This window comes from Anoplopoma fimbria, chromosome 19 (genome assembly GCF_027596085.1).
Source record: "Anoplopoma fimbria isolate UVic2021 breed Golden Eagle Sablefish chromosome 19, Afim_UVic_2022, whole genome shotgun sequence".
NCBI classification, from domain to species: Eukaryota; Metazoa; Chordata; class Actinopteri; order Perciformes; family Anoplopomatidae; genus Anoplopoma; species Anoplopoma fimbria.
The window spans coordinates 28,219,082-28,246,654 of NC_072467.1; the positions used below are offsets into that span (position 1 = coordinate 28,219,082).

The window sequence follows — 27,573 nt, forward strand, 5'->3', positions numbered from 1 at the left end:
TGTTTGTCCTTCAATGAAATCAACATTTTTAGGTCAAAAGGTCATCAAAAAAACGTAATCAGTAAATGTGAGGTATAAAGTCTTTCCTCTGCTCTGCTGAACAAGGTGTAATCTCCTGATTAATTTGCTAATTAGAGCTGAATAATGAGATGTGGTTTTCTTAACGAGTTTCTCCATTAGAGAGGTCAGAAGGGAAATCTGCAGATTCAAAAAGCAAACAGCACTCAGCATGTTTGTTTCTCTTTTGGAGTCTCATCATGTATGAAATCCTGTTTTTAGGTCATAAAGCATAACCGTCATTGAGTTGTGTGTTTACCTGATATCTTCACGTTCACGGGCGTCCAGAGACAGATGTTTCCCAGAATCCTCAGCTCGGCACGCTGCAGTTTATTATCATCACGGACGCCCTGCAGCGGTAATGAGCAAAACAAAAAAAGACTGACATAAAAGAAGAACATCTGCAAATTTCAGCAAATTTAAACCCCGGAGAATCTTGTTAATGGCCGAAGGAAGCTGATGAAGTAAAAACAAGAAATTAATTCATGGTCAGATCTCTGCATCTGGATGAAGCAACATATCACAGCTTCTGACAGTTCACCGGAATATTAACTTAAATGTCCAATCTCAAATATTTCAGGTGGAAAGACATGAGGAGAGGACTGACACTGAGCGAGGACTACCATCTAGAGGAGGAACAGAGAACTGCAGCTTCACAGCAGAGAATCTACATCCAGTTGAAAGTAATTTAAAGGAACTGTGGGTGAGATTGAGTGACCTCTAGTGGTGAGGTTGCAGATTGCAAGCAACAAATTGACCCTCTGCTCACACCTCCTTTATCGAGCATGTCTGAGATCTACGGTGGCCCACAGGTAGGGACTCTTATCAATACTCAATATGTTTTCATGACTAAATGGTTGCTTTTAAAAATATAAATAGTATCTTAAAAAACAAACAACTTGAGAACAGGATTAACAGAAGTTATTTCTTATTTAGATACAACTAAATATTGTTTCTAGAGCAGCGACAGCAATGTCACTAAACAGAATCATTAATATCTCACTGGAAACAAATCTAAAATGTCAATAAAATGAATATAATTAAATAGTATCAGTCATTCCTTCTGTTCTCTGTCCTCCTGTCTGCTCTGATAAGTTTACAAGAATAAACTAAACAAAACAGTTAAACTACAGACAGACAGCTTCTGTTTCAGCGGCCAATTGAATTAGGTTTCACTTTCGTTTACATGTTCATGCTTGTTAAACATATATATTGATAAAATATTGTGTTATTATTTGCGAATGTTTTATTGCAGTAAGTATTGAAAAAGTACTAATAAAAAGCACTGGTAACGTCAGAGCTTATCAATACTCAGATCTTTAGTAATCCGGGCTAGCTTAGCACCGAGTATCGGTAGCCATCTCTACTTTTAGGTAATTAAAAAAACACGAACGTCTCTTTCTAGAGCCGGTGTTCGTTAGTGTTTGTCTGTTCTGGGCTTCTGTAGAAACACGGCGATGCAACATGGAAGACGATGAGCTCCCAAGTAGATATAACTGGCTTTTTCTAAGCTAAATAAAACACAACAATTCTTAGTTTCAGGCCATTATACACTCATGAAAACTATCAGCTAATAAACTATGATGTATTGTAGTTTAACATATAACTTGGTACATCCTGAGGGGGAATTCACAAACTGACCAGCAGAACATAGTATTAAAATGACATATATATGCATACATAATATACTGTATATATATATATATATATATATATATGCCTATATATGTACTATCAAGATGCAATGGGCAAAGGAAAGAAAGCAGCCGCTCACGGCAGGAGAATAATAAATCAAAATGAAGATGTTTGTGAAAAAAGCTCCAGAAAATTCTCAGAAACTCAAAAAATAAATAATATAAAACAAAGCCAAAATAAAAATGACGCTAGTGTTGTAGGAGCTCCAGAAAAATCTCAAAAAATACAAATAAAAAATGAATCAAAATGAGGACCGTTGTGAAAGAGCTCCAGGAAAATCTCAGAAAACTATAATTATATAATAAGAAAATTTAAAAAAGTGCAGAAATCCATTGATCTGCAGCATTTGATGAAAGCAGAAAACATTGATACAAACCAGTTTAAAAAGCTCATTTAATGTAATTTCTTATATCATGTCGTGACTTTATACATTTAGATTTTTGGACAGTAAATCTCCAGTATTTCATTTTTCTTATCATTTATTAGTATAAAAAGCTTCTATTCAGTTATTTCATGAGCATAAAATCATTTTTAATTCACAGATTTAGAAAAGACAAAGACTGTTCTTTTTTTGTACGTTTTGCTTTTTTATAAATAAATGTATTTCAGTTCTTGGTTCAGTCGTCAGCCGATCAGCTGGCCAGCCTGTCGTTCAGGTAGCTGGAGGTCTTGGCGTCCTGCAGCAGCGTCTTGGTGACGTCGTACAGGTTCTGCTGGTAGGCCAGTCTGTAGCGGCTGTACACGTCATCACAGTGAGTCAGCAGACGCTTCACGTTGGCGGTGACGCTGCCCGGAGCGCCGTCCAGCCTGAAAACAACAACAACACAGACAGGAAGCGAGAGGTTAATACTGATGAACTCTCCTCTTCACAGCCCTCTGGTGGAGGAGGAGCTTCTTACTTCTTGAAGATGTCCTCAAACAGGCTGGAGGTCAGCGGGCGGTGGCGTTTCAGCTCCTCCAGGTAGACAAAGTCCCCGTTCAGGATCACCTTCTGGTACAGGATCTGGGCCCAGTCCGGACTGTAGCTGTACGCCTCGGACACCACGAACACCTGAGGGACAGAACACCACCCGATTAGATCTGCTGTGTGGGTGAACTGTGGAGGTCTGGGGGGGCCTTATTTAATAAAATCAGACTCACTTTAAAATAGTTTAACACTGGTACAGTCTTGGAAAAGACTAAATGTTTATAGCTATGGTAATAACTCATTTGTAAATCTACAGTTATGTTACTGCTATATGTTGACATTTAGTATGTTAGCATGCATGCATATTAAAAACCTCACAGACTGTTAATTATGACAAGAATTTATTTAAGAATTAGTCACTTAGAAACATTTTGGTCTTTTTGTTTAAAAATGTAGATTTGTTAAGTTTTATTTATAGTTTCAGTCATAATTTCCTCTAAAAGTTTCATGATACAGAAATGTATTTTGCTGAGGGATGTCTCTCAGAAACCAAAAACAAAATAATATGAACCAAAATAAAAATTAGGCTGGAGCTCCAAGCAAATCTCAGAAAGCAAAAATAAAAATAAATATTAAAAAATTAATCGAAATGAGGACCGTTGTGAAAGAAGTATAAAAATAAATGAGGATGGTGGTGAAAAAGCTCCAGGAAAATCTCAGAAAACAAATATTATATAATAATAAAAAACATCTGCTTGAATTAGGAAATTTGTGGTAATATGCTTGAAAAAGAAACAGACAAGATGGTCCTTTCCTCCTCATATAGCAGAGATCATTATGTGGACATGCACCTGATACATAAAGTTACAACACACTAAATAAAAAATACTGTGAAACAAGGAAATACAACGGAAAAGGAAACTTCCTGTGTTAATATATTATCTGACGACTTATAAAACATAAATCGAAAAAAACATTTTATAGCATTTAAAAGGTCACTTATTTCTCTTGTTGCACAACAAAGAATAAACCTTTAAGGCAGACGTTTATAAACTCAGCCTGGTTGTTTTGAAGCTTCTGCATCACTTCTCTGTGGAGGTTTTTAAGGAGTAAGGCGTCTGTGACAGGTCTGAGTAAGGCTTCGCTGTAACCTAAACCCACCTGGTAGCATCGAGGCAGCGACGTGACGGCGTTCAGCAGCTCTGCAGGTCGAAGGTTAACGACTCTCAGGTCCGACCCCTGATTCAGGAAGTGAAGCTGCAGAGCGACGAGTTTGGCCGTCCGAACACAGCGGCTCGCCTGACGCACACACGAGTCCTGCAAACAAACACACGGTTAATGTCAGGTCGGTGTATTAACCCTCTGAACCCAAAGTTTACTCTCTGTGGTCTCGTTTTTCACTGCAATATAAAGTCCTGCTCCTCTTTGGAAACGGAACAATCACAACTAGAAGTAGAGAACTCAAACATGTCTTTAGTGCAGAATAACACAGTTATTATGACATAAAACATGAAAAAGAAAAAACGCAAGTTCAATTTCTGTGATAATTTATTTTAGAAAAAGGGAAACAATGGAATCTAAATATCCAACATTGTTCAAAGTGTTACCAATGTGAACAATGTTGAAAAAAGAAACTGGAGACTCTACGTGTTATATTAATAGAACTATTTACATCTTTACATCCTCTCCTCCCCCCTCTCCTCTCCTCTCCCTCCCTCTCCTCTCCTCTCCCTCTCCTCTCTCCCTCCTCCCTCCTCCCCTCCTCTCCTCTCTCCTCTCCTCTCCCTCTCCCTCCCATCCTCCCTCTCCTCCCTCCCCCTCTCCTCCCTCCCTCTCCTCCTCCTCCCCTCAGAATTGAATGTTTTTTTACAGAATCTGGTAAAAGTAAACAGTTTATTTGGGACAATATTTTAAATGAGACATTTAGAATAAATGTTTTTGATGAAATATCACAAAGTTAAGCTTCATTTTGCCTGGACATAAGCTTTCACCACAGATGATGTGTTCAAGGACCGTTGGAAAGATGTAAATCTGAAGATAAATACAGCTTCTTGTTGTGATAAACGGTGTAGTTTTGGCGATTATTTAAAGAAAACATGCCACTGATTCTGCTGTCAGGTTTTGGGGTTCAGAGGGTCAAAGGTACGGGCAGGGAGAGGCGTTCAGGTACCTTGGAGAAGCTCTCTGCAGCGTCCCTCAGCAGACCCAACACTTTGACCAACGAGCTCTTCAGATCAGGAGTCACCACTGTTCAAGGTCAGACACAAGAGTTTGGTTCACACTGGGATCAAAACCAGATACACACAATGTATATGTATATTCTAGTGTTGCTAGCGGTTACCCCAGTCCTGAGACTCGATGATCTTCAGCTGCGTCCTGGCCGCCATCTCGTGGTTCTCTCCGATCTCCCTCCTCATGCTGAAGCACAGCGCCACCATGTTGTGTTTCTCGCTGTCTGCGGGGAGGCAGCGCTTTATGTAGTCCAGCAGGGCCGTCTTCAGACTGGAGCTCTGAAACCAGTTCATCAGGAGTCAAGACGTGTTGACAACACTTTAAACATTCAGGTGTAGGGGCGTGATGATGATGTGTAACGCAGTGTAACGTTAACCATCACAGTGTGAATAAAGTTTTAAATATAAAATAGATCTTAGAGATGAATTATGAGCTGTTTAACTGTGTGTGTGTGTGTGTGTGTGTGTGTGTGTGTGTGTGTGTGTGTGTGTCCACCTGTCTTCTGTCCGTGTCCATCTTCTTCCTCAGCAGCATCTCAAAGCGATGGTTCTGATGCAGCAGGTCGAAGACGTACGTCATCTCATTGTACCTGCCGATACCCGTCAGCAGACGCACCTGCAGACACACACACACACACACACACACACACACACACACACACACACACACACACACACACACACACACACACACACACACACTTATTATCATTATATTCATGATTCTTTTAGCATTATTAAGCATTTCCAAATGGCAAAATGGATTTTTTTTAATTGAGAGTCGGAGGCAAAATGTGTGAGTGAGGGGGCGGGGCTTACCAGCAGGCCGTAGTGCTCCCCGGGGACAGGTAGGTGTGGCTGAGGTGGCGTGCGGCCTGGAGCACTCTGACGATGCCCTCCATGTTACAGGTGAGACTGAAGCAGTCGTGAGCCACGACCAGCAGCTCCACAACTACAGGAGGACAGACTGTTCATTACAGTCTGAATAACAACCTTTTATTATAATAACAATAATAATAATAATAATAATAATAATAATAATAATAATAATAATTAATAATATTTAATAATAATAATGTATAGCACTTTCAAGCCTGGAACACAAAGTGCTTTCCATAGGCAGCAGGTCAAATACAAAATAATACAAAATATCAAGAAATAAAAACAGAAAAATAAAAGCACACAATTAAAAGGCCGTATAAAATACATTTACAGATTAAATCTTTCAAAGGCATATAAAGGTAGGACAGGTGAAACTACCAAATAAACTTAAAATCAAGTGGTTACACAACAGAGACATATTTAAAGTCTAAATGTCTGATGGTTTCATGTTCTACAGGTTTTAGAGCAACAGGTGTTTCAGTTTAACCAGTGACCGTGTTAACTGGTGACTTTCAGCCAAATACATCCATGTTTGTCATAGTAACTGACATAAATGTTTAGTAGATAATAAACATGGATATCTAAAACTGATTGACGACTTTTACGATGAAAACCTAAATGTTCTGCTGTCTTTATGTTGTATACATTTAGGATCTACATTTTATTTGTACCTTATTATTGTTCTTGTTATCTTAGACTCTCATCCCCCTCGTGAATAATACACTTTCATCTTATCTCTCGTCTGAATGTGCTTTAAACCAAAACAAGGAGCTGAAAGGTGCTAAAACACTCATCACTACAGCAACATATTGCATGAAATCATTGAATTTAATATTGATATAACATTTTTACAGATGTAGCTTTAAACCTTGTGAAGTGTTAATCATGAATACTGAGCAGGAAGTGAACCTGAATATTTAAATGTATATATTTAAAGTTTAAAGGGACATTTCAACCTCTTTAAATGCTTCATTTTCTACAATTACATGTGTGTGTGTGTGTGTGTGTGTGTGTGTGTGTCGTACTGCAGTTCAGGTCCCTCAGTGGAACAGTGTTGAGGTTCTCCAGCAGTTTGACTCCCACCAGGTTCGGATCGTCACACAGTTTGACGAGCTGGACCATCGAGTCCCGGCCTTCTGACGGCCTGAACACCTGCCTCTCTGCTGGGTCACACACACACACACACACACACACACACACACACACACACACACACACACACACACACACACACACACACACACACACACACACACACACACACACACACACACACACACACACACACACAGTTATATACAGTCTATTGATTTTACGTCATACAAATATTTAGATCACATCATCATTTAGCATTTTTTGGGGCTTCCGTAGAGTTGACAGTAAGGTAAAGTGAAAGTAAAACGCCTATAAACCTATAAATGTATTTAGACGAACACAATACAAATCCTCAAAGACGTCCTGGACTCACCGGGCTGCAGCTCCTGGGTGGAGGCCAGCAGCGCCTGGACCACGGACGAGGACACCAGCTCGGCCACGGAGTCTGCAGAGAGACCCTGAGCTTTGATGAAGGCCTGGGCCTTCCTGAAGCGCTCCGGCTGCTCCGACAGCAGCAGCTTCTCCAGCACCGAGCGAGGCTCCTCCCTGCACATCTCGCTGAAGGAGCACTGCAGCTCCTGGTTCAGGATCCAAGGGAAAGAAAGAGTTATGATTGTAGAGGTTAACGTGAACCTCCTTTACATCTTTTTAAATGGTTTTCAATGTATTGGGTGGAACGGGCCGGTACCTTGGAGAGCTGGTAGAGGCTGAGGACTTGTTTGCAGTAGTTGTTGCCGTGGCGACACTGATCCACCAGGTTCTGGAGCTGGACCGCGACCTCGTCTTCAGGGAGGGGGAGCACCACGAAGGACGCCAGGCTGCTCATGGAGGGAGCTGGAGGAGGGGGGGGCAAAAAAGATGTATTTTTATGGACAAAAGTGCAATTATAAACTTTCTAGGCCGCCTTTCAAACAGATTAGTAACTTTTCTTGGTATTAAAGGGATATTTTGGATGTATAAGTAACTTCAGACAGGAGATTCCAGGAGTACCAGCACGGGAACAAATCTATGCTCTCTTCAAAGACACCAGACTCCATTGATAGAAACAGTCATTTTAGCTGGTCCTCAATCAACCCCACACCAAAAACTTCCCCTTCCTTAAGGACCCTCAACTAAATTGTTGATCTCTCTCATAAGTCTTTCTCGGGTCAAAATGAAAAAATCATGGCTGACAGCCATTGTCAGAGGAGTTCCTCAGGGTTCAATTTGAGGTCCTCTCAAAATTTAATTATTAATAATAATAATAATAATAATAATGATAATAGTGATAATAATAATAATAATAAAATAATAATAATAATAATAATAATAATAATAATAATAATAATAAAACATTATTCTGCATCAGTACTTTTACTTTTGGACTTTTCCTTTAAGAGAGTATTTCTACACTGTGGTATTAGTACTTTTACTTCTTCCACCACTGGAGAAGTATCAGAGGAGTACTATTGTTACTCCTAAAACACTTTGATTTTACAGTTAGTAGAATATATAATGATGCCAGATGTCTAAAGTATATTCATATAGAAGGTGACGTTCAGTGAAGCTTACAGCCGGTGATGCTCTTTGGCAGAACTTCAGACGCCTCCTCTTGTGGTTCGGGGTTCAGGTCTCCAGAGGCTAGACCTCTGCAGCGCAGCACCACCCACATGTCCCGGTGGAACAGGGAGAAGTACCGGCAGACCCGGCTGGCTTCGTGGATGCTGCCTTCGTCTAATAACTGACCAATCAGAGCAGCCAGAGCGCTCCTCTCCTCCGGACTCAGCGGGGAGTCGGTGTTGGGTTCCTCCTGCTCCTCAGGGAGTCCCTCCAGACCGAGAACCCGCTCGGTGTTCAGGCATGATATGTTGGAGAAGGAGAACTCCTTCATGAGCATCTCATATGTGTTCATTTCCGGCGTGATGGCCGGCGGCGGCAGGTTGAAGACGCTCTCCTTCTCCATGGCGACGGCGAGGACGTGTCGTCGCACCCGGCTGATCCACAGCTTCTCCTCCAGGCTCTCCAGTTGGTCCGTGGGAGCCGGGTGGAGCAGGGAGAGCCAGTGAGCGGCGAGGCAGAGCAGCAGGCAGCGCTCCTGGGCGTCCAGCAGCTCGGTCTGAGCCTCCGGAGAGCCGGCGGTCACCGTATCGGCCTCAGACAGGAAGAACTGGGAGGCTGATTCTGGATCAGCGCTTTCAGACTCCAGCTGCTCGTGACATTTCCTCCACAGGCTGACTCGGGTCTCCAACCTCCTCCACTGGCGCTTGGACTTCTGGGAGTTTACTTCCTGAAGAAGCTAAATTGAGGACAGAAATAAAAAAATAAACATTATTCATTCCACCAATGCTACATTTCTTAATTAACGCTCGAACCCCAAGGCACGTTTTACTCTCTTTGGTTTTGTTTTTCACTTCAATATAAAGTCCTGCTCCTCTATGGAAACAGAACAATCATGACTAGAAGTAGAGAGAACTCAAACATGTCTTTAGTGCAGAATAACACAGTTAAATAGCCATAAATCATAAATGGATTATTTTACATAAATTGGCAAACCATGGAGTCTTAACCTGCAACATGTTATCACGTGTCTACATGTGTTAGCAATGTTGGGGTTCAGAGGGGTTAACAGAAAAATATAATACATATCTTAACCCATGACATAAACAAACACTTCTAATAAGAACTACATGAATTGGATTATTAAAGAATTGTGACGAAGACATGGAGTAAGCAAATATCAGGGAAAAATAAAGTGAAATTGATCTCTATGTCTTTAATGGCAGCTTCTGCTCTGCAGATATATAAATATACAGGGTTCATCCTCTGGGGAGCAGGAATGTGAGCAGATACATATTTTCATCTTATTTCCCAGTTAGATTGAGATGAATAGTCATGTTTAACATACTGTGTTTGTACGGAGAGACTATTTGACCAACATTTCCATTGAGTCAAAAATGTAGAAAATAAATAAATAAATAAGTATGTCAAATCATGTGAATGTAAAATCTGAAGCTAAAAAGTAAATGTCTAAACCCGGATGTGTCCTGTGTGGTGGACCAGACCTGGCTGAGCAGCAGGCGGTGGACGGGCAGGCCGACCAGCAGGGCGACCTGCCGGGCCTGGCTGTAGCGCCCCCTGGCCTGCAGAGCGTCCACCGCGGCCTGGAACTCCTCCAGCTGGACAGAGGGAGAACTGCACTGAAGCAGCCTGGGAGACAGGCTGACCTCTGACCCCTGCAGCAGCTGGCTGAGCTGACTCAGCTTCCTGAAGTCTGGACCTAAACAAACACACAGAGAGACAATCATTCTAAACTACAGCAGGAATAATGTTTCAGTGTGAAGCATTATGAGCTTGTGGACAGATCACAGGTCAGTTTACGAGGTGACGATCTCTCACCGTTGGATTTGAGGAGCTTGTCGACGTCGGCCAGCAGCTGCAGCAGCCGGTGGAGGTCGTACTGGGAGGAGCAGCGCTGCAGCATCGTGAGGAGCAGCACCGAGGCCTGGCTCTCCACCCACTGCAGGGGGAGTCCACCAGGGGGCGCCGGGCCTCCGTTTCTCAGCTGCATTCATAAAGTAGAAGAGAAGGAAGACAACAAAACGTGTTGGCTTATTAACCGTCGTTCTGGCCTGATTTCCCAACAACGTAAATTGTAAATGCAAAAGTCTTTGGCAGCTGAGTCACAAATCTCAGACACCTGGGAGATTTCAGAACTCTCTGCACTTGTTACTGCAGAAAGGAGGTGAAGTGTTTTCATTGCACTGGATTGTGTTGCATCTAATGAAAACAGTAAACTTGGTACTCAATGAAAAGGTGAAAAATAAAAATAAAAGATCACTGAAATGGATCACCTACAGTATCTCTAGCAGTGACTTCATAGAAGAAGTTGACGTAGTAATGATGTTCTCATTTGTTTGTGGACTGATGATGTTTTTCGAAGCCTTGATTTTGTCATTTTGGACTTCCCTATCTTTTTTTTTTATTGCTGTCGCCATCTGGCCGTCGCCATCTTAGATTTTAGCAGTCGCCATCTTGTTTTCTGCCATTGTTATCTGGGTTTCAGGCCATCTCCAACTTGGTTTTCGCTGATGCCCTCTGAAGCATGTTTAAAGTCACAGTCAAGTGCTGCTTCATAAATCTCTGGTATTAGTGTATTGACTTACAGTGATGAGTGTCCTCTGGAAGTCCAACAGCTTCGCTTTGGCCTCAGAGAAGTTCCTGTAGTCACAACACAACTCAAACATCCTCAACACCAACACTAGAGGACAATCCTAAAGGACACAGAGAAAAAATCATCTGCGTTATTGATTTGTTTGTTTAAGTCAGTCAAGAAAAGTCATTTTGTCTTGACAAAGCTCAATATGCTGCATATTACAGCCTTATATTCTGGGAGAAAAGCAGTTCTTTTTTAGGAAGATAACTGCCGTGTGGAAATGTCACACTGTAATGAATAAAGTATTGAAGAAGGAGCTTTAATCCACTGTGTATAATCCTTTTCTGAACCACTGTTTCAGTTGGAGGAGGGAGAGACAACGGTGCACTCATCTAATGTTTCATATCTCTTTCTCTGATATCATAACAATTTGTTGTATTTCATCTCAGATTTTTACCCTCTGGAAGAGCTCGAAGCCTCGCAGAAGGGGCCTGACGTGGCCCCGCCCCAGTAGCGTCCTCCAGATGATTGACAGGTCATGCAGCGTCCACTCATGGTGTTCAGGTGCTTCGGCCAGGTGAGCGGTGGCTTCTACAGCTGAGGCGACATCGACGGAGGTCAACAACCACACACAGAGGCAAGGCAGCAGCTCCTCCCCCTGCCAGAGTGAAGGGGTTAATGAGTGATGGTTATATCTTTTTGATGGTGTGACTGTGCAGAATGTAGTAGTGCGATGGATCATAAAGCATGGTGAGGACTGTATAATTAATGCGCGGTCCACATGCGTGCCACACCGTGAGGGCGATCCCTACAGACCCGATAGACAACGGTCCGTTACACCACGAGCAGAATGTCTGACTTTACAGAGGCAGTGGTTGCTGGGTGTATTTTGTTCGGTTACCTGTTGACAGGCAGCCATTACAGCCAGTGTTGGGCAGCGCTGCACCAGTGCCTCCTGCAGCAGGTACCTGCAGGGCGCCGCCTCCTCCTGGCTCTGCAGGAGGACCTGGAACAACTCCCTGGGGTGCTCCGGGCTCCGAACGGCCTCCTCTGCGTTCAGGGACCCGGGCTGCTCCTCAGAGCCACAGAGCCACCTGCTCTGACTGCACACCTGCAGGTCCTGAAACGCCAGACTCAGGTGAGCCTGCAGGGCGGGACCAAACTGAGCTGCCAGTGACCTCACCTGTAGGAGAAAACAAATATGGTCAAAGGGAGGAGCTTAACATGGAGGGAAATAACATCAAAGTAGAAATAACATCCAAAACATTCAACGATTGATTCAACTATCACTGATATTAATGATAAAAGTTCTATGTGATGACTCTTTGACAGTAAAATAAGTTTAGTTCTGCAGATGAGGTGTGCAGGTGTGTCTTCACCTGCTGGGGCGGGAAGCTGTGCAGCTGGACAAACAACAGGAAGTGGATGAACTGTCCGTCTTCGGTGCAGTGGGCGGGGTAAACAGAGCTGAGCTTCAGACTGTGGAGCTGACAGAACTGAACGGGCAACGCCCACTCCTGAGCCGCCTCGTAGGACGACCTGCTCACACACACACACACACACACACACACACACACACACACACACACACACACACACACACACACACACACACACACACACACACACACACACACACACACACACACACACACACACACACACACACACACACACATATAGTAAATATGTGTAACCTTTGTTGTGCGACTCTCACAACAATCAACGCTGAGTTTCTCTTGACAGAAAAGTCTAGAATGTAAAGACGCATGGTTTACCTGCTGATGCCCTTCTGCTCCAGACTGTCTGTCACTGCAGCTTCCAGGTAGCCAATCAGCTCCTCTGCTGCTCCAGGCTCCGCCTCCGCCAGCTTTACACCTTTAGACACTGAAAAGACACAAATCAGTGTGTTATCCAGAGTGTGTAGATGTTGTGTTCCAGTATTGCATGTGTATTGCATCCACAGTGTGTAGTTGCTATGCTGTGTTTACCAGAATGTGTAGAAGTTGTGTTTAGCCAGATTGTGTAGATGTTGTGTTGTGTTTAGTAGAGTGTGTAGTTATTGTGTTGTGTGTTTAGCAGAGTGTGTAGATGTTGTGTTGTGTTTAGTAGAGTGTGTAGTTGCTGTGTGTTGTGTTTACCCAGAGTGTGTAGTTGCTGTGTGTTGTTCTGGCTCCAGTGCTGCTGGATGGCGTTCATGGCTCTGATGTCGACCCTCAGCTTCAGGCTGCAGACTCCCAGCAGCTCACAGAAACAGGCGGCGGCTGACGTCACAGACGGCACATTAAAACTCTGCAGGGCCAACCTGTAGGCCTGCTGACAGGCCTGCTGCAGCCTGAAACACACACACACACACACACACGCTGCAGAACAACGTTTCCTCTATTAATCCTCCTCCTGATCTGAACAGCTGTGGTCGAGTGTACTCACAGCAGCGTGACGTCACTGCAGCCGCTCAGCTGCTGGACGAGGAAGGTGGCGAACGCAAAGGACGGTCGGCCGTGACGGAGGTAGTACAGGAAGTCCAGGTTCTCCACCAGAGCGAACCTGCTGACCAGGTGAGGACTGGAGAAGTGAGGCAGCTCTGACGTTTCTGTGGAGGATAATCACAATAAGATTAATACACACTTCTGTCTATACACAGCGTTTACTGGACGGTTGCAGGGGTCACGACCTTGCGGTGAGCTTGAAGCAGCTTTTCAGAGCTTACCGGTGGAGTTGAGGGTGTTTGCTGCCTGCCAGCCGAACAGCCTGGACGGGTCCAGAGGCTGGAGCGACTGCAAAACAAATCCCACAACATAAACACAATGTAGCATAATTAGCAAGACACATTGAGATGTGTTCAGAGGACAGAACGTTCATGAAAACCATGAACGCAGCTTTGTAACAGGATGATTACTGAGACAGGTGTTTGCGTACCTGCAGCAGGTGGTAGACGGAGATGTCTGAGGACGGGCTGGTCCCTCGGGGCCCGGCGGGGAACAGGGCGGCCCTCAGTTTAGGGTGGGGTGCCAGAGCCATCTTCAGAAGCTGGGGGTCCACCGCCCTCTCTGACCTGCCCGACCTTTCACCCTGAACCATCACCTGCACACAGGAAGCTCATAAAGGAGGACTGTTCCAGAACAAACCAGCTGTTCAATCCTACTTATTATATTTATTTCTACATATTTATCTCCTTTGTTTGTGAGTACTGGAGATAAAAGAAGTGTATTTTCTAAAGGAAATTGGTTGTTAATCTGAATATCTCTGGGACTGGTTCTGATTGTTACCTGGTCGATCCCTCCGGGGGCGAACATGATGGCGGCCAAGGCCAACAGACTGTGTCCCTCTAACAGCAGACTGCTGAGGGACGCCTGGCTGCCTGGCAACAGCACCTGAGCACTGGTTAAACTGGCCTGGAAGACCAGTCCTGGGTCTGGAACAACAGAGACAAGTTTACATGTATGCAGGACTGAGTATATGTATAGTTGCATCTGACGTCTGGTGAAATCTGAATAAAGTAAATTAAACTGCAATGAAATAAATAAACTCAACTGAATTAATAACGATAAATTGAATTTATATACATATGTTTGTCTTTCATTTGATGTAAAAGATTAAAATGAAATGAAAGAAACTAAGTTGACCAGAACTAAAGCAAAATCATCCATTATTCATAACACATTTTTTAAATACTCAATTAATTTTAGACTATTAGACATCAAATAATAACATATGGTAATCATAACTTCACAGACTCTGAAGTGACATGCACCAAATACCCAAAGATCCTTGTGATATAAAAAAGAAAAGCAGCAAATTCTCAAATTTGAGAAGCTGGAACCACATTGTCTCACACGTTTGTTTATTTATTTATCTATATTTTTATTTTTATTGCAAGGATTCAAGGATCATTTATTGCAAACAAACAAAACTAAATCAGTAGTGAATTCCTGTAGTGCATTTTTTGAATTTCATTATAATCATAATTGATGATACTACATCTACGGTGGGTGAGGAGGGAAGAGTCTAGTCTGGTACCTGACAGATCTCTGGTGATCTCCTGGATCTTCACCAGCATCTCAAACCAGGGCTGGCTCTCAGACAGACTCTGATTGGTCAAGAGGGGACAGTTCCTGGGTGTCAACCTGTGGAGGATGGACAGAGTTCATTAGAAGATAATAGTGAAGTAACGGCCTGTAGATATCCATGATCGGTACGGATTCATGCATTTAAACCACGGATTAATGACACGGTTTAACGTTAACCATTCGAGTGTGAAATATAGTTTAACTGACAGGACATCATTTATGCTTTTCTAGTCTCTGATGATGTTACATTGTAAACAACCTAAAATGACTAGATCATAAAAATACAATCTTTTATTTCCTTATTTAAATTGTGTGTTTTATGAACGAAAAACACTATAAATTACTTTAACAAAGCAAAAGTATAACATTAAGAATATTTGATTGTTGTATGGATCGTCAATCATTGGTTATTAGTATCAGCGGTGAACAAAAAGGGATCAGGGATCTAAAGGTTACATTCCGTTGCTCATTAACCTCCTAGCTGATGTTTAAACGAAGCCTCTGAACGGACCTGTGGTGCTCCAGGTAGGAGTACAGCAGGTACTGCAGGCCGCGGTCCACGCAGAAGGAGATGAAGAGGCTGTGGAGGTCGAGGCCGAGGGGGAGCGGTACTGAGGGATGGGGGGGGAGGCCATCACCCCCGCCCTGAGCCAACCTCCACAGCAGCTGCTCCAAGTCGGCCAGCTCCTCCGGGACGAACAGACCTCTCCTGGCGGAAAATCATACAGAGCCCAAATGAATGAATATGTAATGTTTAATAGTTAGAGAGAGCTAGAGGGTGGTTGTCATCTGGACAAAATTTAATTGGTTTAAACTGATCATTTCTCTGTGGAATTCATTTTTTTAAACATATTTTTAAACATATTATATTTCTTAAACATTATATTTTTTAAACATATAACATTTCATAAACGTATTATATTTTTTAAACATATTATATTATTTAAACATTTTTTTAAACATTTTATTTTTTTAAACATATTTTTTAAACATATTACATTTTTAAACATATTTTTTAAACATATTTTTAATATTTATTTATTGTTAGTTATTGAATCAGATAAAATAAAAAGCATATTAAAAAAATCACCCACAAAATTATCAGTGGAGTCTTGGAAGCTCCCGCCGTCAGACTGACAAAACCTTTACTAGCTGGTCCATGCATTGTTACTGCTTTCATTCACAACACAGCTGAATATCGATCGCTGCTCCCATTCAAACATGAGCCCATGCAGCAAATGTTCCTGAACATTTCAGGGATGGGCTGGATGTGTGAAAGAAACCTTAAACTCTTCTAATATATGAATTGTTTTTATCAAAACGTCAACAATCACCGTCTGTGGTTTGATCACAGTGGTGAACATGAGCCTCTGTACCTGGCCAGCAGGTCCAGGATCTCCTCCCTCATGTAGGAGCTGCAGACGGTGTTGTCGTTGACCAGCTCTGGGGTCAGCTCAGGCCACTGGGAGCCACCGGGGGTCTCCTTGTTCCGGATCCAGTCCACCACCCGGCGCTGGTCGTGGAAAGCGGTCAGGTAACGCCACAACACGGCAGAGTCACAGGAAGTCACCTCTATTGACGCAACAACACAGAGAAGAAGAACCCAGAGAACTCTTTTCATGAAGGGGATTAAATCTTACAGATTCATACGAGACGTTCAGGAACCACTGGAAGTCTTTGTTGATCAGAGGTCTGATGGGGTCTACCTGTGTGAGGCAGTCTGGACAGGAGGACGGCGGTCTGGCAGCTCTGGTCCCAGTTTCTCACCCAGTCCAGTCTGAGGTTCCTCCAGAGATCCTCCTCCTTGGACCCCCTCTGTCCCACCAGATCCTCCAGAACCTCCTCACCACCTCCAGCCTCCCTGCGGACCATCTGAACCTGAACCAGCCTGTCAACAGGAAAAGAGGGAGGTGAAACATCTGGACAGGCACCTGGAATGTACTCAGAGAATGTGGAAGTTTAAAGGAGATAAATTAAAGATTCAGAGGGGTTAAAACAGAGGCTCATGGGAGTCTGATGTAGAGGATGAAGACAGGAGAGGAAGAGGTTTATCATTAAGGAGGTGCAAAGAAGGCTAAGATGAGGAACGCAAAAAGGTTCAGAGCAGATAAACAACAGGTTCAGATAGGACAAACTGATTTTTGACGGGTTTAAAAGGCTTTTATGCTGTTATGGTAACTGAGTTTTTAATGCATTGATTAAATTAGATTTGTGGCTATTTTCACTCCATAACACTTCTTCTTGCAGATGAGTTGAAAAGAAAACATAAATTGAACTACTCTTTCTGCGTCTGTAGATTTCTCATAAATTCACCAAGAGTTACCTATTATATAAAGACTAATTTATATATTTAAAATAATATTTCACAAAACGTATTATTATTAAAAGTAATTGTCTTAAGGTCAATCATTTACTGGGGAAGTTGCATGGTGCTAGCTATCTATCAATCTAGTTAGCTAACTATTTATCTACCTTTCCATCCATCTATGTAGCTATGTCTCTATACCAGTTTTCTTCTTCCCACACTGGATTCAGATTTCCTTTATAGACACAAAGATTTTACAGGAAACGAGGCTGCAAGTTTTAATTAACAGTCAATGAAAACTCAACATTTGCTGCTGTTGCTTCACATTAAAAGCATGTGCCAGATGGTTTTCTGAACAGCCCTTGTGATGATGAAAAATAACGATTTAACAAAAAAAAGCCTCTTTACCGTTGTGGTGTTTTATCTGCAGGGCGGCGGGCTGCAGGCAGAGACCCCAACCTCTCCATCTCTCTTATGAACGCCACACTCTGCATCTCATCCTCTGGGAAATAACTCCGCCCCCTCAGCTCCTCCACCTGTCCAATCAACCAATCAGAGGCCTCAAAGGCTCATTAGGACTTACTGTACACTGCTGTCAATCAACAAGACAAATACATTAAATGTTGAACTCACCACAAACTCCCTGAGGTCCTTGTCGTCGGTGTAGAGACAGATGCTGTGGAGCTGCTTCGTCACACTGAAACCCTGAAAACACAACATAAGTTTAATATTCGACCAGTAACTTTGAGCATGTTTAGCATTTTAATGTTGTGTAAAAGACCTCTGAACTCTGATTGGTCGATTCCTACAGTGAAGAGTCCTCACCATGTTGATGAGCAGCCTGTTGGCCGTCTGCAGGTCTCGCTGCTGCAGGCAGCAGAACACCTGACGCAGACCCTCCATCCTCAGAGCCGACAGACGCTGCTCCGGCTGGCTCCGCCCCCTCAGGACCGCCTGAGCTCTGGGGATCTGATTGGTCAGGACGGACTGACGGACCACTTCCTGCAGCATACGCATTTAGAGACATGAAGGGACACGCTCACACAAACATTTTCCAGAAACAGCTCAGAATGGAGAACCTATCTTAAACAGAAGTGTCTTAAACCTGCATTCTCTCTCCTGTCCACCAGGGGGCGACTCCTCTGGTTGTATAGAAGTCTATGAGAAAATGACTCTACTTCTCTCTTGATTTATTCCCTCAGTAAACATTGTAAACATGAGTTTATGGTCTCAATCTCTAGTTTCAAGTCTTCTTCAATACAGCATGATGTTCATTTAGTAAATGATGCTCCATTTAGAGTCAAACAGACCATAAAGCAGGGGATGCTTTATGGTCTGGATGCTTGGAAACGTCGGGGTGACGTCACAACGACATTAAATACAGTCGACGGTCTTGAGTCTATTAACTCCTGATGGGAGAAGTGAACAGTTTGTGTTCGATTAATAGTCACCAAAGTAAATAATGGACATACTTTACACAAACTACATATCTTCTGAACATTCTGACACTAAAATGTATTTTTTTAAAACACACAAATTAGGAGAAGATTTACTTTATTGAAGACCTTTCTCTGTCTCAGCAACACACTCTACCTGGCTGGCTGTTAGCTGTGTAATATCAAACATCAGCAAAAACAAAGATTATGCAAATATAACCCAATCTGCTTTCATCCATCCACACGCAGACAATCATTCATGGATCTTCTAATACATCATCTGTGTTAAGGAGCATCTTTGATTTCTCTCACTACATAAAGACAAATATACAAAAATGGAAAAACAAGAGGAAAGTTCACCTCCGTAGTCAGCTGCTCCCACTCATCTCTCTGAGCCTCCTCCTCCTCCTCAGCTCGCTCAGCAGAGTTGGTGCTGGAGGTGTCGCCCCCTGCAGGCCACGGGAACCTCTTCATGTAGCTCCTCAGTTCTGTGAGGTACCGGTCCAGAGCGTCCACGCAGCCGCGCACGCCAGCGTCCTCGACTGCAGACACAACAGAGAATAACCAGCTGACTGTCTAATGCTGTGTGTGTGTGTGTGTGTGTGTGTGTGTGTGTGTGTGTGTGTGTGTGTGTGTGTGTGTGTGTGTCGCCTCACGTTGTGTGTTGGACAGGACCGAGCAGATCTGTGTGTTGACGAAGCTCATGGTGATGTTGAGCAGCTGCTCGGAGAACTGTCGGCTCTGAGCTTCACTGTTTGAGTCTCTGACGGCCAAACAGAGCAGGTCCAATGCAGGACACAGCTCCTGGAAACCTGCACACACACAGACACACACACACAGACACACACACACACACACACACACACACACACACACACATACACACACACACACACACACACACACACACACACACACACACACACACACACACACACACACACACACACACAAACATACACATACACACACACACACACACACACACACACACACACACACACACACACACACACACACACACACACACACACACAAACAGACACACAAACATACAGACACATACACACACAAACATAGAGACACACACACAGGTCAGCAACAGAAACTACACACAGCTTTATATACATCAACATGTATGAAACTAGAATGACTGAAGCTCCCATTTGTAGTATTTGTACCACAAACTGTTTCAAAGAAGTGAACGTCGTCATGGTGACGTCTCTCATTGGTTTGTGAACTGACGTTTTAAAGCCAAGAGTTCAGCGATTTGGCCGTCACCATCTTGGTTTTTTTTTGCAACCAGGGAACAGGAAGTGACCATATATGGACTGAGGAGGAGTGACGTAGAGACGGCGTATACGTCTCTGGTGTTGACCTGTCAATCAGTGTGTAGCCCCGCCCTAAAGCATCCCCTGCTTTATGGTCTGTCTGACTCTAAATGGAGCATCATTTACTAAATGAACATCATGCTGTATTGAAGAAGACTTGAAACTAGAGATTGAGACCATAAACTCATGTTTACAATGTTTACTGAGGGAATAAATCAAGAGAGAAGTAGAGTCATTTTCTCATAGACTTCTATACAACCAGAGGAGTCGCCCCCTGGTGGACAGGAGAGAGAATGCAGCTTTAACACATGAAGCATTTAAAATGAATGATTACATAAAGTTGAGGCAGTACTGAGTCTCTGAGCTGTTTGAAGGGTTAAATAATCGTTATGTACGTACGTTCTGTCAGGCTCTGTGTGGAGGCCGATGGCTGATCAGCAGCAGGGATCAGGAGGTTTTCTTTACTCTTCAGGTAGAAGTCCACCGTGTCCAGCTGACGGTTCTTCAGTCCGGCCTGCAACACACAAAAAAAAACCCTTAGCTTGAGAAGAGAAACAGCAGAGAGACAGATGTGTGACGTTGTCCTCTGAAAGGTCAAAGTTCGTCCTCTGACCTGCAGGGCGTGGACGGGGATGGAGCAGCGCCCCCAGCTGTTCAGGTGACAGACTGCGTCCACCGTCGCTGCGCTGCCGAACAACATCAACCTGCTGAGCAAGTCCTGCTGGGACACTGAGAACAAGACCTGGAAGACTCCATCCTCTGGAAACAGACAGACAGACAGACAGACAGACAGACAGACAGACAGACAGAGAGGCATATAAACAGATAGACAGAGAGAGAGAGAGAGAGAGAGAGAGAGAGAGAGAGAGACAGGAAGATAGACAGACAGTCAGTTTGTGAAGTTGACTCTCTCCTTGTTCTGGTGTATTGACAGAAGCGTCACTGTGATCCTTCAGGTTGTTATTTTCTATCAAACTCATCTTTCAGAAAGAAAAACACTCATATAGACATATAATTACAAACTGATTCTGTGAAGTCTGATTACAGTTTGATTGGCTCAGACGGTTCATATATTTCTGCAGTGTGACGACTGAACAAAGATTTATTTCTGTGCGTCAGACAAAAAAATGCTTTTATACAAACTGGATCCAATTCTTCTCACAGTTATGAAAACATTTCAGTTCTGAAGAAGCAGCAACTTGAACAAAGCAGGTTCTGACAAGATGTAAACAAATCACCTGTCTGTCCACTGAGGACTGAGGGTCTGTTTGGATTGTTGGACTACAAAATACAAAACTGTGAAAATAAACTGTGAATTTCTTTCTTTCATGAATCTCTTATATTTTTCTACCTCTTCCACACTCATGTTGGACTTACTCTTCAGCAGCAGTCGGTGCTGTCTCTCTCCACAGCGCTGCACCGGAGCCGCCTCGCCCTCCGCCTGGTGCTGGCTCACGCTGCCGGACTCGAAATCCCACAATGCCACTGTGGTCCGTCTGTTGCCTGGGGAGACGAAGGTCAGCTGGGCGGAGAACTCGGACACGGTGAGCAGAGATGGAGCGGATGACTCGGGGACGGAGAAAGCAGCGGTGGCCCCGCCGTTAGGCACTCTGCTGTGGGCCGAGGACGAGGCCCTGTGGGACTCCAGGTGGAGGAGGGAGGAGGACCAGGAGGAGGAGGAGGAGGAGGTGGAAGAGGTGGAGGAAGCTGCAGCTCTGCTGTACATGGAGGCCAGACGAGCTTCCCAGGAGCTACAGAGGAGTTAAAGCACACATAAATGACTCAAAGATAATGAAAATACAACGATTCTTATTTCAGGTGAATAAAAAATAATAAGAACTTAATAATAAAAGTTATGGACAGAGAAACTTCATGAACTATAAGTCATGTTGACCATTAGACAATGTATTTGTTTGTGTGTTTGTGTTATTTTCTTGATTTGTCAATTAGTCACACAAACAAACAAATTCAATTGAATATCAAATAAGACAAAGAAAATAATCAAATAATACAAATCATCAAATACTCAGATTTACTATGTTACATTTTTCTTTATTTTAATATTTTTTATTATATATAATTATTATTATTTATTTTTTTCAGTTTCTTTACTATTATTTATATTTTTCACAAAAGAAATGTAAACGTTGTATTAAATGTTATAATTGTGAACGTCATCATATGAAAGCCAATGTAAATGTACATTTACTCCATCAATTTGGTATATGAAAAAAAAACCTGCTGGAACCAGTGAATGTTTGGCCTTTTTGCTATTAATCAAATGTGCAGGGTTTTTTTGATTGACTTATTGATTAATTTACTATTCGTGGTGTCTCTAAAGACCTCAATGTCTAGTAGGATTATGATTCATATCATCTGTATTAATGTTTTCTATTGAAGGCAACATATTTAAATTCAGTAATAGTAAATAATTCACTAAAAGTCAAACTGTCAGTTTTTACTGCATTAATTAAACCAAAGCAAACAAAGTTCATGAGGAATAAAGTTTGTGGAATTTTGTGGACAAAATGTATTTTTTTACTTTTTTATCATTCTCACATAGTAAATCTAAATGTTTGTAATCATCTCTAGAGGTGAAGTCTGTGTGGCGGTCGGCGGTTTACCGGTCGGCGCTGAAGGTGGATCCGAGGGCGTCGAGGCTGCAGTCGGAGCTCGACAGGCCGTCCTGGTCTCTGTGGAGCTGAGGACGGATGGGGGGGCGACGGGGGGGAGCAACACCCAGCAGGTGGTCTGGATTCAAACTGGAGGACAGAAGAAGTTTGTGTCGTTTTAAAATGAAAACGATCTCCGTCCACACTAACGCCTGAAAACGAATATCACATGACTTCACATGCTCTGGGAATAGTCTGTAGATTGGTTGCTTAGTTACACAAAATACGACAGAGTATTATAGTACTCTTTATTAATAAAAGGTCAGGCTTGATACTAAAGATCTTCTTCTATAAACTCAAAAAGACATATTTGGTGAAAAAAATATATATATATTAGTTACAAGGCTGCAGGTGTTGCTTTATCTCTCTCTCACACATCAAATTTACTTTAAAATGATCACTTCCAAATGAAAGATTACTAGATTATGGGTCAATAAATGTGATCAACACACGTCTCTCCCTCGTTTCCTCGGTTTCCTTGTTGTCTGTTCTCTGACTCGTAGCTCTGCTGGAGGCTGAATTCGTATTGGAGAGCATTTATGTTTTTGTTCCTTTACAGTTTCTTTGTGGACTTCACAAAAGTTGTGAAAATAAAAAATATGCATTGCTAAGAAAGGTTAAGCCTCTGATTTGTGTCCATCGCCCTCCTCTAAGCCTAAATCCTCCGCTCCGTAGGTCTGATAACATGTAGTGAACACACAATTCTACGTTATCGTTATTAAAGGCTACGAGGCAACCCTGTCGTTTTAAAACTAACAAGGCGTAGGTTGCGTTTCTTCGTTTTGGGGGATTTAAAACTCCTGTTGTGTGGACACCAGCAAAAGATGAGCAATGATGAAAAAAGATGTGTATTTTGAAAAGGGAACGTAGTAGTGTGGATGTAGCCTGATCTGCTGTGCTTCATCTGCTCAGTTTTAATGATCCTCCGGTTAAATCAGGAACATTCACATCAGAACATTTGGACACAAGTTTGGCAGAAAAGACGAACAGGCAGCCAAGTCTCCACAGGGGTCGCTGCAAACTGGATCCAAATTGTTCATGTTTAATGTGCTTTCATTCTGCGCTTGCTATTACTGCTTATGTCTTCATTTTCATAAACTAAAACTAAATAAGAGAAGAAGAAAAAACAGAGAAAAACTTCCTCTAAAACTGAGGCTCTACCGGCTGGTTTACCTGAAGTAGTGGTCGAGGTCGACGGCGACGGCGGTGTGAGACTGAGTGACGGCGACGGCTGTGCTGAGGTCAGAGGACACCTGGAGGAGGCAGAAGGAGGAGGAGGAGGAGAGGAAGGAGGAAGAGGAGGTGATGAGGTCGTCGTCAGTCTGGACAGAGGTCAGGTAAGCCGGGAGGTCGATGCTGGCCAGCAGACGGCCATCGGTGACGTGATACACAGCTGGAGGTCTCAGTTAAAGAAGACTCTGAGGAGATCTACAGAGACTAGATTCATTTGTATATTTGTACTGCTTTCATCTTAGTACTGCTACAGAGGATACATATGAGTCCGCTGGAGCTGAGGATGAACAGGGTGTCTCTGCAGACGCTGTGGTGGACGGCAGAGCTTCTGTTTACGTCGGTCAGCTGGATGTTACAGCAGGACAACGTCTGCGGCTCCGCCTCCGTCTGCGGCTCCTCCTCCGTCTGCGGCTCCGCCTCCGTCTGCGGCCACTGCAGCTGCAGCAGCCAATCACAGTTCAGCAGCACGAAGCCGCGGCCGGCGGCAAACGACAAGACACGCACCGACTGCAGCTCAGAGACACCTGGAAATAAAGACAGTCAGTTACAGTATATCCTGCTCTTCTATGGAAACAGAACAATCATGACGAGAAGTGGAGAGAACTCAAACATGTCTTTAGTGCAGAATAATACAGCTGCAATGCCATGAATCATTAAAAAAAAAGTTTAAAATGTCATTTGAATTTCTTTGATAATATATTCAACAAAAAACTGGAGAACAATGGAATCTAGATATCCAACCTTCTACCAACTGTAGAAAAAATAAATGGAGTCTCTACGTGATTTATATATTAAACTATTTACGTCTCCTCTCTGCTCTGTGTTCAGCATCAGTTCAGTCAAAGTTTCACAGATTTTTTTGTCATGTAACTGTTGATTTTAGATGAATCAATCATGTCTTCATAGTTGAATTAAGGAGCTCTGAATTTAATGTTTTTTACAGAATCTGCTTAAAGCAAACAGTTTATTTTGGATGGATGTTTAAATGAGATATGTAGATTAAAATGATCTGTTTAAGTGTTACATGTTGTTGCTTTTCCTGATGGAAGCATTCATCACACATGATGTGTTCAGGGGCCAACAAATAGTTGAAAATATGACGATCTGGTCTATTTGTACAGCTCCTGGTTGCGATAAACGTAAATAAATGTATTTTTGGCAACAGAAAACATGATTTTTGACACCATCCAATCGGTTTTGGGGATCAGAGAGTTAATAATATATAAGACACCGTGTCTCTGTGTCTTCAGTCTGTCTGTTGCTGAAGTGTCAGACCTGGTCCCGGGTCAGACCCAGTCCAGTGTCAGACCTGGTCCCGTGTCAGACCCAGTCCAGTGTCAGACCTGGTCCCGGGTCAGACCCAGTCCAGTGTCAGACCTGGTCCCGTGTCAGACCCAGTCCAGTGTCAGACCTGGTCCCGGGTCAGACCCAGTCCAGTGTCAGACCTGGTCCCGTGTCAGACCCAGTCCAGTGTCAGACCTGGTCCTGGTACTCACCGTCGTCCTGCTCTCTGACGGTCTGCAGCAGGCATCCCGCGGGACATTCAGAGACACAGAGGACAGAAATGGAGGCCGATCTCTCCGCCTCCACCTCCATCAGCTTCAGGTCAAACTGAGCTCCAACAGCCAGAAACCTGAATCCACCGACACCGACACCACGACCGAGAACGGAAACGTCCTCCCAGAGAAAACTAGAGAGACAGGAAGTAGAATCACACTCTGGTCTGTTTCTCTCACAGCTGATGAAGAGATAGATGTACAAAAACATCGTCGTATAAGCTGTTTTTACTGTACTACACCTCAGAGGTACATATTGTACTTGTTACTGTACTACATCTAAGAGGTAAATATTGTACTTTATACTGTACTACATCTCAGAGGTACATATTGTACTGTTACTGTATTACACTCAGAGGTAAATATTGTACTTTTTACTGTACTACATCTCAGAGGTAAATATTGTACTTTTTACTGTACTACATCTAAGAGTTTAATATTGTACTTTTTACTGTACTACATCTAAGAGTTTAATATTGTACTTTTTACTGTACTACATCTAAGAGTTTAATATTGTACTTTTTTTACTGTACATCTCAGAAGTAAATATTGTACTTTTACTGCACTACATGCACTTTTACTTTAGTTAGGTTTTGAATGCAGGACATTAACTTGTAGTGTTAAGTGAAGTGGTATTTTCAATAGACACTAAGTACTTTAACCTCATTAAAGTTTCTGAATACTTTTCCACAACTGGATATGATCAGTAATCATGACTTCTCCATGCATGCTATATATTTAAAAATAATAATAAAAATATGCAATGCATTTATGTTTCTGCAGATATCTGTAGGGTGATGCATATCATATATTAAAAACAGGCTTTATTCATGAATAAGTGAAGACTCACTCTGCGTGACATCCTTGCACCTCTGCCGGAGATGCCTCTCTGTCCGCCGGGTCGCAGACCTGCAGCCGCCCGCCGACCTCCAGACATCCGAGCAGCGAGCCTCCGGGAGCCAGCGCGGCTCTCTGGAGCTCCGCCAGCCGGCCACAGCGCGGGTTCTCCGGGATCACACACACCTCTAAGGAGCTCCTCTCCGGCATGGTGGGACAGGTGGTGCGTTCAGGTGCTCACTGCGGACACAGTTCTGTCCCTTAAACGCATCAGAACAGCGACGGGAGAGGAAACGTTTGGACATTTCCTCCTGAAGCAGCAGCTGACTCCGAGCGGTCACGTGTCCTGTCTGCCCTGTCAGCTGACCAGGTCTGACCAATAGAGAGTCGAGAAGAAAGTCATCGAAACAAGCAGGAAACAATTAAATACATATATATTTATTTTTAGAAGAGAGACTTTTTGTTGTATGTATGAAGAAAAATGCTAATGCTACTAAATTTTATATTTTATTTAAACATTTTAAAAAATGTTTGTATTTTAAACATTTAAAAATTTTTATATTTTATCTATATAATATTATATATATATATATATATATATTAACATATATATATCAATCAAACAACAATTTTTTATTATTTTTATCTTTATAATTTTTTTTTATTTATACAAACAACAAAAATCAATCAAACAACAATCATTTTTATTTTTATCTACTAAATTTTATATTTTATTTAAACATTTTAAAAAAATCATTTTTATACTAATATATTTTTAGAAATGTTTATATTTTATTTAAACATTTAAAAAAATATATATATTTTATTTAAACATTTTTAAAAAATGTTTATGTTTTATTTAAACATTCATTTTTTTATATATATATATATAAATATAATTTTTTATAACATTTTATCATAACATAATTTTTTGTTTATTTATTTACACAAACAACAAAAATCAATCAAACAACAATCATTTTTATTTTTATCTAATAAATTTTATATTTTATTTAAACATTTTAAAAAATGTTTATATTTGATTTAAACATTTAAAAATATATATATATATTTTATTTAAACATTTTTAAAAAATGTTTATATTTTATCTAGGAGTAGTGATAGAAAGTAGCT

The 27,573-nt window shown here is 42.3% G+C and overlaps 1 protein-coding gene across 1 annotated transcript; it reads right to left on the reverse strand.

Moving 5' to 3' along the window:
• Positions 1-2,145: 2,145 nt before the first annotated feature.
• spg11 (SPG11 vesicle trafficking associated, spatacsin) lies at positions 2,146-26,717 on the reverse strand. Its single transcript, XM_054620524.1, is given in 41 exon segments — positions 2,146-2,559; positions 2,652-2,803; positions 3,821-3,976; positions 4,830-4,906; positions 5,001-5,169; positions 5,387-5,506; positions 5,710-5,729; positions 5,732-5,842; positions 6,798-6,935; positions 7,241-7,445; positions 7,556-7,701; positions 8,419-9,142; positions 9,909-10,123; positions 10,243-10,408; positions 11,010-11,117; positions 11,457-11,657; positions 11,901-12,182; positions 12,379-12,538; positions 12,778-12,886; positions 13,141-13,334; positions 13,430-13,592; positions 13,710-13,776; positions 13,919-14,083; positions 14,269-14,414; positions 15,020-15,126; positions 15,581-15,778; positions 16,446-16,641; positions 16,776-16,957; positions 17,783-17,910; positions 18,008-18,079; positions 18,200-18,376; positions 19,171-19,352; positions 19,467-19,622; positions 20,541-20,655; positions 20,755-20,900; positions 21,519-21,892; positions 22,766-22,903; positions 23,987-24,206; positions 24,307-24,570; positions 25,543-25,736; positions 26,453-26,717. Coding segments are annotated over 41 exon segments (7,215 nt in total). The 5' UTR covers positions 26,650-26,717; the 3' UTR covers positions 2,146-2,384.
• Between the last annotated feature and the right edge of the window lie 856 nt (positions 26,718-27,573).